General features: G+C 42.2%; 1 protein-coding gene across 1 annotated transcript in view; it reads left to right on the forward strand.

The window, feature by feature from the left end:
* Positions 1-12,511, forward strand: part of ARHGAP22 (Rho GTPase activating protein 22) — a 143,772-nt gene that overhangs the window by 13,709 nt on the left and 117,552 nt on the right. Inside the window, exon 3 of the mRNA XM_009320271.1 lies at positions 5,156-5,243. Within this exon, the coding sequence (XP_009318546.1) occupies positions 5,156-5,243 (88 nt within the window). The remainder of the gene's footprint in view (positions 1-5,155; positions 5,244-12,511) is intronic.

Here is a 12,511-nt window from a genome sequence, read left to right on the forward strand (position 1 = left end):
CGAGGGAGGTGATTCTGCCCCTCTACTCTGCTCTTGTGAGACCCCACCTGGAGCGCTGCGTCCAGCTCTGGAGCCCTCAGCCTAAGAAAAGCATGGACCTGTTGGAGCGGGTGCAGAAGAGGGCCACAAAACTGATCAGGGTGATGGAACACCTCTCCTATGAAGAAAGGCTGAGAGAGTTGGGGTTGTTCAGCCTAGAGAAGGGAAGGCTTTGGGGAGACCTTATTGCAGCCTTTCAGTACTTAAAGGGGGCTTATAAGAAAGGTGGGGACAGAGTTTTTAGTAGGGCCTGTTGCGACGGGACAAGGGGGAATGGCTTTAAACTAGAGGGGGGTAGATTTAGACTAGATATAAAGAAGACATTTTTTACACTGAAGGTGGTGAAAGACTGGCACAGGTTGCCCAGAGAGGTGGTAGATGCCCCATCCCTGGAAACATTCAGGGTCAGGTTGGACGGGGCTCTGAGCAACCTGATCTGGTTGAAGATGTCCCTGCTCATTGCAGGGGGTTTGGACTAGATGACCTTTAAAGGTCCCTTTCAACCCAAACTATTCTATGATTCTAGCTTTTATTTTGTGCTGGCTTGTAGGCACTACCCACTTTGAGACTGGCTAGTTTTGCTTAGAGGGTTTCTTAAGAGAGGACTGTACCTTAAAGGAAGAGAGTGAGTGTTACTGTCTCTTTAACAACTTTTCTTTCTACAAAATGTAAATTGGTCCTCAAAGGAAAGCAGCTGTTAACATTTAAGAGGATTATGTCTTCTGACAGGAAAAAAAAACACCTATTGCCAGCTTTCAAATGATACCTGAAGGTCTGAAAGTCTGATTGGCTAGGATCAACTGATATCATATTAGTTTTCATTGCTGCATGTATGTTTCTAGCTTGTGTAAATAAGATAATGACCTGAAAATTTAAATTTACAGCTGGGAATGCATAAACACCAAATTTAAGTTAAACCAACAAAATGACCTGAAGAAGTCATTTTTTGGGGGTTGGTTTTTTTTTTTTTTTAGCCAACTTTGATTTTTCGGGGTCCTTTGTTGTGGCTTCTTGGCATTCTTGTCCTAGGCTATTCCGAAATCCTTTCTGGTTTCAGTTGTGCAACTTAGATGTTTTATTTTTCGTCTGCTTGTGCTGCCATTTCACCACTTCCCTAGGGATGTTCCATATACTCGTAAAAGCGGGAAGGGTTTGAATTTCTACAGGCAATATTAAAACTTTAGGTTCTATTCTTCATAAAGAAGCTTTTTTAAAAGACAAAATGAAGAATTGTGACCCTCCCACCTATCCACATGCCCTTACCCATGTAGCTCCTATGTCAACCTGAGGCTGAAGCACTTCTTTTTCTCCCCTCTCTGTAGGGAACTTCGTTCTGTGGTAAGGCAAGCAGATGCTTACATTAACAGTTTTGTTCATTTTACCTCTTGAATGTGGTGTCCCTAGGAGCATGCTGTGAAACCACTTCAAAACTTGTGCATTCAGTGTGAAGAAGAGATGGGGAGGGAGCGTGGACCTCTCAGTACATCCGATTAAACCATTTTTGTTTCAGAGAACTACCTGATAGAAACCAGACTGAGAAAAGCAGTCTTCCTGCTCAAGCCAAAATTTGAGACTGCTCCCTGTCAAAACATCCTAAGCTTTGGGTAAAAGCAAGATTCAGGGTCCTGTCTTTGAAAATCATGCTGTGTTCACTTAATCACTGTTTGGTCCTTGTTCCTGGCTGACATAATATTCCATGACACTACCTCTACTTTGCATGAATCTCATGAGTTGCAGTGCACACAGGGCTTCAATTTGCTTGGGAAATTTGCTCTTTGCTTTCTGGAAGAAGACAGTTTAGCTATGGTGGTAACCGATGGTATCACTTTAATTTTCCAGAATGCTGATATCAAAAGTATTTTGTCCTTTTAGACAAAGGGTCAGAGTTATGTGGATGGGGAGACTTGACCCTTTTAGAAATTCCTGTTCCACAGGTGATCTGATCTTACTTAGAAGCTGGGACTGTATGGTGGAGGTTACACTGCAGAGAGGTACTTCTCTGCCCGTCTGCCTCATCCTCTTCTAGTTGTCAGCCCTTTACCCCCTCCCCAGCTGATCACATAGGCAGAGCAGCTCTGCTCTGGCATTCTGGTGGGCAATGCTCCTTTGTTTCCTTCAGTAGAGGAAAGGGAGGAAGAGGAGTGCCATTCGGGTCCAACCATTCTCCTTCCTCGCTCCTGGAGCACAGCAGTTGTGCAAGTTGCAACATCCACATTTTGCTTGGGCTGCAGCAGGAAAGGAGACAACTGTCTGCCCAGTGGGGCTGCGTGATGCTGATTTGGGCTGCACAGCCTATTGCAGAATGGGGCACAGGGGAAGGTACTGCTGGATAGCATGCGTAGCTTTGTGTTTAATATATCTTTTGATTCCCTTTTTCCTTTTTTTTTTTTTTTTAAATAAAAGTTGACTTCTATCTTCTATCTTTTTCCTTCTTATTGTATCTCCTGGCAAATAATAAATTTCTGGGCTGAGTAGCTATTAAATTCTGGTAGCCTGGCATTTAATAGTCTTTCACTGGTTTCAGCATGCTCTGCTCACAGTTCCCTCTAGCTACCAGCATCGGACAGCTGTTAGTTTTTTATGTGGACAGAATGCACACAAAAATATATAATGTCCACTTCAACACTTTACTCTTCCCCTCTAGGATGCTTTGTGGAGCCAGCACGGGCTGGCTTTAGCCCCTTGCAAAGTTTGGATGAACTCTTCTGGCTCTCTTCTGAGCTGTCCCTGCTGTCATTGTTCAGGTTTTTTCTTCCCTTTCAAATCTTCATTTCTCAAACGTATGTCAAATGTGTTATGAAGAACTTTACAATGTGCTACAAAACATCCAACCCCATCTTCTGCTGTTACGCTAAGCACAGAATTTTTATTTTTAAATGCAAGGAAACAAAATTGAGATAGAAATATAAATGCACAATTTCCTCAAAGCAAAACCAAGGATATCTAAACTGAAGGCCTCAATACAAAATCTGACTTGTTTAAGAGTGTTTCTTTTTTTTCTTTCATGGTCATTTTTGCTTTTACTTTCTGTAGAAGGAACAGCAATAGTCCGCACTGTTGAACATTCAGCATATATGCAATGTGGTCAGGGTAATTTTGCTTCTGGAACTTTTATTTTCTGATTTTTTTTTTTTTTTAATGTAGTAACACTGGGGTGTTGATGCATATCTGTTGGATATAGAGTATTATTTGTTGTTCTATACACTATGAATACTCAAATTCAGGGTGTCTTGCATTTCTACCTTTTAACTAGGCACTGGCCTGCAATACATGATTAACTGGAGTAGTTTTTCATGAATTCTGGATGACAGGGATTTCCTGCACTAAAATGTTGATCTGGCCTGTCAAGAGGAACTAAATGAAGGTTTATAGCCTGATGCCACTGAGGGATGGCAAAACATGGAAGCAGGTTGCCGAATCTATAGTGACATGGCAGTTGAGTTCTGTTTTGTGAAGAACAAATTTGAGTACTTGTGAGGCATTTTCAGTCTGCAATGAACAGATCCTTTCAAAGCAGCAAGTCACTTTAATAGGGTGGGTTGTCAGAACTGGAATGCCAACTTGTAAACCTCCATGTCTCGGAGCTTATTTCCTAGCTGAAGTATTTTCCATCTCAAGCATTACTGTTCTGGTAATTTTTTTGTAGTAGTTTTTGAATGTTTTGTGTTCAAAGAAAAAAGTAAAACTTAATTCATTTACATTTAATAGAAGCTGGCTCCTTGGTTTATTACAGTGGTTTCTCCAAACAAAGCATCTGTAGGAAAATGTATTACCAAGGGGCAAAGCCAGGGAAGTTATGCCATAACAGATGTAATGAAAAATAACACAACTGGCTTCTCTATTTTATGGAGAAGATTGCAAAGGTCATATGATGGGTTGTCTTCTATCAGTTGAAATCCTGGATTGTCTGTCTCATGAGTCACTAATTGTATTACTAAGTAATATGGATCTGGAAGCTGACAAAGTGTAACTGGGATTTGTTTTGATTACCAACGTTATGATGCTCCAGTGTGTCTTGGATTTGGCTGTTGCCAAGGTGGTTGGAGAGAATGTAACTGTGCATGTTTACTAGAGATATGCATGAAAACAACTGACTGAAAAAACTCCTTTCTTCTTTTTCTGCTCAGCAAAAAGAGGTGGTTTGGATCCAGCTTCCGTTCCAGGGCGGTTCAGTGCAGGAGTAGGAACTGCTGATTACACTCTTCATGGCTTAACTCTTGAGAGTCCCAGTTCTTACTGCCTTTTATCTGTCTTATTGTGTGTATGTGCTAAAGAATGTTAGCTGGAAAGCCTTTAAAATGTCAAAGATGAAACTATAAAAAAAAAAAAAAGGAGAAACAATGAGCTCCAAATAGTGTGTTCATTCTTGTTCCACCCATGTTACTGGACAAGAGCTTCCTGTGATCTCTTTTTCAGCTTTTCCATAGATGAAGATGATCTTGTTCACTTTGAAGATACTATGCCACTAGCTATGCAGAATTCCCAAACTGGAATACGTTGTGTTAATGATGCTTGAGCTCGAAGTGAAAATGAATCTGAATTCTGGCAGCATTTGCACTTGGGAAGTAAAGGGGCTCAGATTTCTTGGTAGGGAAACTATAGTCTCTTGGATTAAAAGGTAGTCCTGTTGCCTTGCAAACCTGAATCAGCTGCTGTCCTCCAGTATCTCCCTGGGAACTTCTGTGTACTGAGAATCTCTGGAAAACAGGCCATTTTCTTCAGTTGCAGAAATAAAGATTTAGAAATAGAACTTCAGCCACCTCATTGCTGCAGGTCGCAACCAGAAATTAAAGGGTGAAGGAAGAGTAGATGTAATGTGAGATGAAACTTTTTCAAGGGATAATTAGTTATGGAAACCAAGGAGAATCACCTATGCCTGCTCAGAGTATTGTTATTCCAGAGGAAAGATCATTTGACCAGAAGTGTCCAGTGTGAGAGAAAGGACAGGTGAGGCAGGTGCACGACCACCTCAATCTTTTCTTGCTCAGAAGGGTGGAAAGAAGATGGGCTCAGTGGAAGAGTAGGGCTTAAATTTGCTATGTCTATTATGTTTATCTTCTTTTCCTTACCCTCTTCATGGCTTTTCCCCTTTCACTGGTGTTTGTGTCCCTTACAGGGCTTGATACTACTGCAAGGCAATCAGGTGAACGAGCTGCCGCCTAATCCTGATGAACCAGGGAAACATCTCTTTGAAATTGCCCCAGGTAGGCCGGCATTTCCTTGTACTTTCAGCATAACATCATCTCATTCCCATTGGTTGTCATTAATGATAATTGAACTGTACTGATCACTTCTAAGGACTCTGATACACTAGTCGGATTTATCTAGAGAGACTGGGAAATGGGACTTGACAGACTACTTGGTGTTTGTTGTTCTGCATATAACTGCTGCCGTGGTACCTCATGAAAATAGTAGTTGAGATGCATCATACTCCTTGATTTTCCTGTTTGGAGGGGGCTCCTTGCCTGGAGTGCGGTATGTAGTATCTGAATGGGGCGGGGGGCGGGAGGGGAAGTTTCAAAATGTTTCACTTTTTGGATAAAAGGTTTAAGAGACTAGGTGACCTGCCATGGAAGAGAGGGTGACATTTTATTAGGTAGAAAATGTAATGATCTGTCGGCATAGTCTTAATGTAGAACTTTTGAAATCATTTTAGCTCCCATGTAAATGCTTCCTGTGGACTGGCTTGGTATCTCCAGTGTATGTTTAGAGTTAAGTTCCCTGTTGCAGCATAGGAGCAATTGTATTCACTTTATTCAGTTCTGATTGTAGTTGGGAGAGGACCGTCCCTGTGCATAGATTTGAAAGTAGTATGTTTTGGAGGTAGGGTAATTTCAGGTGGCAGGATCTACAGAGAAGAAAGCTGTTGCACCACTAGCTGTGTTAGACCAGAGGAGTGAGAAGGATGAACTGTGGGTTAGTCCTTCCACAGCTATCTCCCAATACCTGAAGACTGAGTTCCTGGAAACAAGGAGGGAGACAAACATGACCATGGTAAAAATTATGTGAGTGCGCTGACTCAGTCATGCTTTATTTCACGGCCAGTTTCTCCTGCATGGACTCCTGTCCGTCCTTCTTAGTACTGTCTCTTTCGCCACAGTGTTGGTGCTGTTGATAGGGTAGATAAAAGTAATTACGTTAGGCTGCCTCTCTTCTTTTTTTTTTTTTTTTTTTTTTTGGAACGGACGCACAGGGAACACTTGTCCCTGTAGTTGAATGTTACTGTTGTGGAGGCAGGTGTGCTTTTACCTGTGTCTTTGAGGTCTTTTTCTTACCCCCTAATCAGGCTGGCTTAAAATGCCTGTGTTGCACACCCCTCTTGACACAGTATCAGGCAGCGCAAGAAGAAAAGGCAGTGCTGCAAGGTTTTCAATTACACCAGCAGGCAGGGTTTTGCAATAACTCTGTCACAGCATTCTGTCTGGCACACAGGAAGCTACCTGGGGAGAAGAGATTTATCTTTGTTTTCTCTTCCTTGTCACTGCACACTATCTGTTAATGCCTCGTTTTTCTTACACTGCACCATGTCCTCACAGGCAGGGCCCCCCAAACAGCAGCGTGTTGGGCTCACAGTGTTGCTTGCATGGAAGATCTCCTAGGAATTGGCATTCACTGTCTGAATGTGACACATCTTCTGCACCACTTTCCAAAGGTTGTGCACCGTACTGTTGTAGAAGGACTGTGGACCTGGGATGTGAAAGCACTTGGGTTGTTGTGATTGGGAATGATCCCATGTGTTCTGGCAGTGATCTGAAATATTTAAGTGATCCACGGACTGGCTTGGTTGAGTTTCCTGCAGATTAGAGTTTGCCCTCTGGTTCCAGGTGAGAAAATAGTCATTCTGCACTTCTTGCCCAACCTGTCAGGTTGTATTACTGTAGGCTGCAAAAGAATTGTCCTGAACTGCAGGTGACTGTTGCTTCAGTGGAGTTGATAAAGCAATGCCATGTGGCTACTTGAAAGAGGCTATCCAGAAGGGTGGAAAAAAGTGACACTGTTCACAGCATAGTTGCGAATCCCAGGACATCTGTGTTCAGCTTGTGGTTTTGATGTTGCCCTTCTCTGTGTCCCCTGGAAAAATGATTCAGTCTTAGTGCACCACTGTCCTGCCTGCAAAATTGAGATGTTTTCCCTACCTTGTGGAGCTAAATCCATTCATGTTTGTAGCAAGCTTAGCAGCTACATGGGTAGCAAGTATTGAAAAATGCTATAAATAGCCAGTCAATACAGAATGAGGCCACGTTCTCCAGTGATGTCTATGCCGAGCCACAAGAGTTCCCCATTCTGTTCACAATACATTTATTCTCTGCTGGTTTTGGCATAAATGCCTTTTCTTTTTTGCATGTGTTCTGAAATGACTGTGTTCTGCGTGGTTGCCAGCCTGCAGAACACCCACATAGTGAACAGCTCTTAAGCGGATGCCAGATAGGAAGGGGAGCACGAAATTATCTTGCAGGACCCCAATCATTATTTTCCATCGCTTCCCATCTTCCCCTGTGTTGGATGTATGGCCATGATCATATCTCTGCCTAATTGTGCCTCAGTTCTCCCACTGTAAACTAGGACTATATAGTTTCTATAGGAATGATGAGATTTTTTTTTTTTTTAGTTGTCTTAACTAAGTTGGGGATCTTGTGAGTACAAGTACATTCCATAACTGTAAATATATATATATGTGGGATTTTACTGTGCTTGTAAGCAGCAGAGCCTTAACTAACAAAACTAGGAACAGAGTGCAGTATTCCTAAGATGTTTCCATTGTGTCCCAATACCAACTTAACTGACAAAGAGGAGAGGCTGAGATCTCCCAGCAAGGAAATGTCCAAAGCTTTCTGAAGTCTGTGGTACCAGTTACCTCCAAAAACCTATTTTGTGATCAACAGCTAAGGCTTTCAGCATCCTCATTGCTGGAACTGTTGCTGAGATCTTCCCACCTTTCCTCTGCTGCAGCCTGTGTACAGCTTGGCTGTGGGAGCTGCTTCATCAGAGTGCAGGGACTAGAGTAACAGCATGTTCTGCGCTGTAACAGAGCATGTATTGATTTTCTGCTGAGTAACAAGAACTAATGATGGGTATTGTGTATTATTCATGTTTCATCAAGTTCATTTCTGAGCTGTATAGTGCGGCTGGGAGAGGGGTTAACTAAGGACATGAGAGGCTGCAGAACAGTTCTACAGTCAAACCAGTGTTAGATCTGGTGGCAGGACTTCCTGAAATACCTCCTTTGGCAGAGATGTTCTCTGTCCTCTTTTCTGGGGAAACTATGTAAATTTCTGTACCCTCTTCACTCATTCATGCTGTCCTCCCTCACAGCTAGTGAAGTTCAAAGTGGAATGGTAGGGTAAGCTGTGGGCTCAAGTTGCTCTCATGTTCCAGTGCACATTAGCAGGTGGGGGGGATGTTTTTATAAAAACATCAGGGTAGTATAAGGTCAGGTGCAAAGCTTTAACCATTTGGGGTAATCATCACATGGCAGCTGGTATTTCTGGGTGGAAATAACCACTGTATGTTGCTTGGGAGAGGAGTCCAAATCTGGTAACAGAAACAGCAGCTGGCTGATTACTGGGGCAACAAAACAACCATGAGTTAGCCTGGGGTTACAGTGCATTTCAGAGTAGTGTAATGCAGTGTGTAAGGCATTCTCAGAGATCAATCCCTGTGCTTCTTAAGGAATATTGATGGCCTAAATGCTCCTGAGGTCTCACCTTTTAGGAAGCTGATGCTTTTAATGCCCTGTGGCAAATAGCCTGCCTAGTTTTATTCTTTGGTCTTTGCAGCACTATGAGATGAGATGCTCAAGTTTCTCTGCAGAATCAGAGATAATTCACTGATATAGTAAGGTTTTCAGAGTCGAGGAAGGGAGTGGTAAAAAGATTCAAAAGTTAGGAGGTGAAAAACATTGTCTTTTGATAGGTATGGCAAGTGTTATTACCAACTGATTGGAGAATAGCTTTTCTTTGTAGAAAACGTGGTGACTTCTAAGAAGATTCTTCTATTCTGCTTCAGAATGGATTCAATTGATCTTTTCATGGAGAGTAAGAGGGGAATGCTAGAAACATGAACAAGAAATTTTCCATTGATTACCTGGTACCTCTTTGGCTGACATCCTCTCCTGTGATGCAGGAGACCCAAGTTCCACTCGGTTTAGACCAGGAACCTGAATCTCACCTGCATAGTGGGCAAGTACCCTCAGTGACTACTGATGTGTGTGTGTTGTTGTGTGGGTTTTTTTTTTTCCCCTGGTAAAGATGCTTTTGCTTCATTTTTTACTATGAAATCATTCTAGAGTAATGCTCTTGTCCATAGAAAACGTGCCCTTTTCTATTTCAACAAACTGGTATGTTATGGTTGAAAGCAGCCTTGCTTGAAAAATTCCTGACCAAAACTCATGGTACACATCTTGGTGTCTCCTTATCACTGATGACAGCTAGTTCCTGTTCCTTGCCACAGTGCTTTCTGCCAAGTTCAACAGTGACAGCTCTTAGTTGGGTCTTTCTGTGAAAATAAGAGTGCAGTTTTGTGATAATTTGATTTCACTGGAAACTGCTGCTGAAGGGGTTGATCTTGCTTTCCCCCTTTCCTCTTGGCTTTTTCCCCAATATCTAATCACATCTCTCACTTCAGCTCTTCTGACTGAAAAAACAGTTTTCAAACCAGTTGGACCTCAGGTTGATCCAACTAAGCTTGATGAAAACTGCACCTTCAGGTTGCTTTTTGTGCTCCAGCTGAGTAATACCACCAGCCCTCTCTTTAGTGAGGCAGTTCAGTCCTCTTCAGAACTGTTGTCTCAGGCTTTTTGCAGACTCAGCCAGAGCAAAGATGGCTGTCTATGCTTGATTCACATGTAGAAGGTTATTTTCAAAACTTTAGAAGTTGGAGCTCTGTGGCATGCTTTTCAATTAATTATAAAGACTGAGCTCAATGTAGACAGCTTGCCCTTACGAAAAGGACCTGCATTCCATAGTGACTCCTTTAAAGCTGGACTAGTGGTTGCATTCTGCCAGAAATTAGGCTGGGGCAGAGTAAAATGCCTCATCCAGGAACTTTTGTGCAGGGTTTATGTAGAAGCTATTTCACTGCCTTGTTTGTGATATATAACAAGTAGGAAATCAAGAAAGGCAGAATGAGAAGGTGGGAGTCCTAACTCTTACAGGGACAGTAATTGTTGACTACTTGTTCTGTAGGGAGTCCGTCAGTGTCTTACAGAGCAGTTGGAGTGGCAGCTTGTTTGTCTTGTCCCAGTAGGGTGAATGATGCCTACAAAGCAGTCTGCTCTGTGGTATGCTTCTGTGTCCCAGGTGGTCAACACCAATTAAGTTATTTTTGTGGCCTTTTTATCTCTGTTCCTGTTGAGATGGTGTGTAATTAAAATACCTGGAGGGGAAATTAGAAATTCAGACATTAAAAATTATTCCATGTTCTTTCTTATTCAATGCAAATTGCAATTCTAACTAACAGCAGGAAACTGAGTTTGCCGTTGGTAATTAAATTTTCTCCTGAAGTCTACAGCTGATAACCAACTGTGCATATGTGATTATGTTGATATTTGAGCGTTTTATTTAGGTTTCTGAGATTTGGCACTCAGCATATTGACTAGGGAAATGGCAGCAAAATAAAATAGTTTTGAGTCCTACTAGAAGGAATGAGACAATGTAGTTTTCAGCCGTGTGCTGTGGAAACACTTAGCAAGTGAGAGCTGTGGACATCACAGAGTGTCCATGGCATTGCATTGACCTGCAGGAGAAGATTGACGGTCTTGGTTTTGCAGTGGAAGGCACTGCCTGATCTATGTTTAACACTTCTAGATGCCTGGAGTGCAACTGAGGGCATGCAAATATTTGTATGTCACTAAAAGTCTTTTAGAGCATGAGAGAGACTTTCCATTTATTAAGGAGGGAGAAATCTAAAATGTCTTCTCTGAACTGCCTTTCCAAAGGAGTGCCCAGAATGATGAAATTGCATGCCGCCTTTGCAGTCAGAGAGTCTGGAAACTGGTGTTTGTTATTACCTTATAGCTTGGGTTGAAGACCTTCAAGGTAATAAAGTCTTAGCACTAAGATAGTGACAGGTACATCTGCTTGGCTTTTGTCAGCTGTAGAGTCTCTTTTTACGTGCAAGATAAGTGCAGCCTGAGTCTCCTTGGAAGTGTGCATCCTGCACTTCCATGCCTAAAAGTCGTTAATACATTCTTCTCTATGTTCTGCTTGCTCCGTCTGCTTCTGAGCACTAGGTGGTGCTGGTTCTTTCCACCTTGTTCTTGGACACTTGCTGTCAGTTATGGCATATGTCCTGAATCACTTGAGTGTGAGTTCATCCTGCAAGAAGAAATTAGCCACTCTTTATTGTTCATTGGTGTCTCCTCAAAAGCAAATCAGCAAGCAAGAGTTCCCTAACAATGTGATTGTCCAGCCTGTGTAGACAGAATATAGTATTGCATGCATTTCTGCACATTTGCCCTGCCATGAGCATCTTTGTCTGAATCCACAAGATACAAGGAAGTGCATGCTTTCAGCTGCTGTCACGGATGCCAAAATCAACAGTCTTTGAAAACATTCAAGTTCAAATTGTTTGCCCATTTAATCTTAAGATGAAAACAAGATTTATTTGTTATGGAAGAGCAACGCACGTTCTATATAGCTGTGTACAGTAATGACTGTGTGGGGAAGCCACTTGAACCTAGGCCTCCACTATTTCAGGTTAACATACTGACCCAGGGGTTACTGGCTATTTTGTGGCACCTGTCTGACTGTTTTCCCCCTCCCCCAATCTGAGCCTGATAAACTTATTTTCCAAAACATATATATATCTTCAGATTTCTCCAGTTTTAATGAATTGGCATTTGCCTCTTCCATCTGGGTGTACGGGTGAAGGAGTTTGATCAAACCTCCCACTGCATTGCTGCTTAGGGATCTGCCGGAAAGACCAAAAGATACTAATTGTCTTCTTCAGGGTAACTCCTTTCCTAACTCTACTGAAATTTCTTTATCTGACTGAAAAAATAGGTTTTGTGGCCTGTCCAGACCTTGAAAACTTCATTTAGCATCAACAGAAGTATCAATCAGCTGCCAGTATTTCTAGGCTTGTTTATATAAATGGATTCGAGTTGAACAACTGTTATTTGAGTAAGTTAATGGAGGCCCTGGTTTCCCTCATGCGGCTATTAGACACTAACAACTCAAATCTTCTGCAAGCAAGGCATCTCTGCTTACTGATCTCTTGATCCATACTTTTCCTGAATTACTTGACTGTACCATGTCACTGAATGCTTCTGAAAAGAGAACGTGGAAAAAGGGACTGAACTTTTCCCTCTGAATTCATGTAACCTTACTGATTTCAACAGTGTTGTGTTCAGTCTAGTGGTGTATCCCTACAACTTGACCAATACACTATTACCTTCTTAAGGTGATGACTCACCGCTGGTGACGGTCATCAGACTGCATCCAGGCTTTTGTACAGAAAATTTATTAGGCTC

Source organism: Pygoscelis adeliae, unplaced genomic scaffold (assembly GCF_000699105.1).
Source record: "Pygoscelis adeliae isolate BGI_AS28 unplaced genomic scaffold, ASM69910v1 Scaffold190, whole genome shotgun sequence".
NCBI classification, from domain to species: domain Eukaryota; kingdom Metazoa; phylum Chordata; class Aves; order Sphenisciformes; family Spheniscidae; genus Pygoscelis; species Pygoscelis adeliae.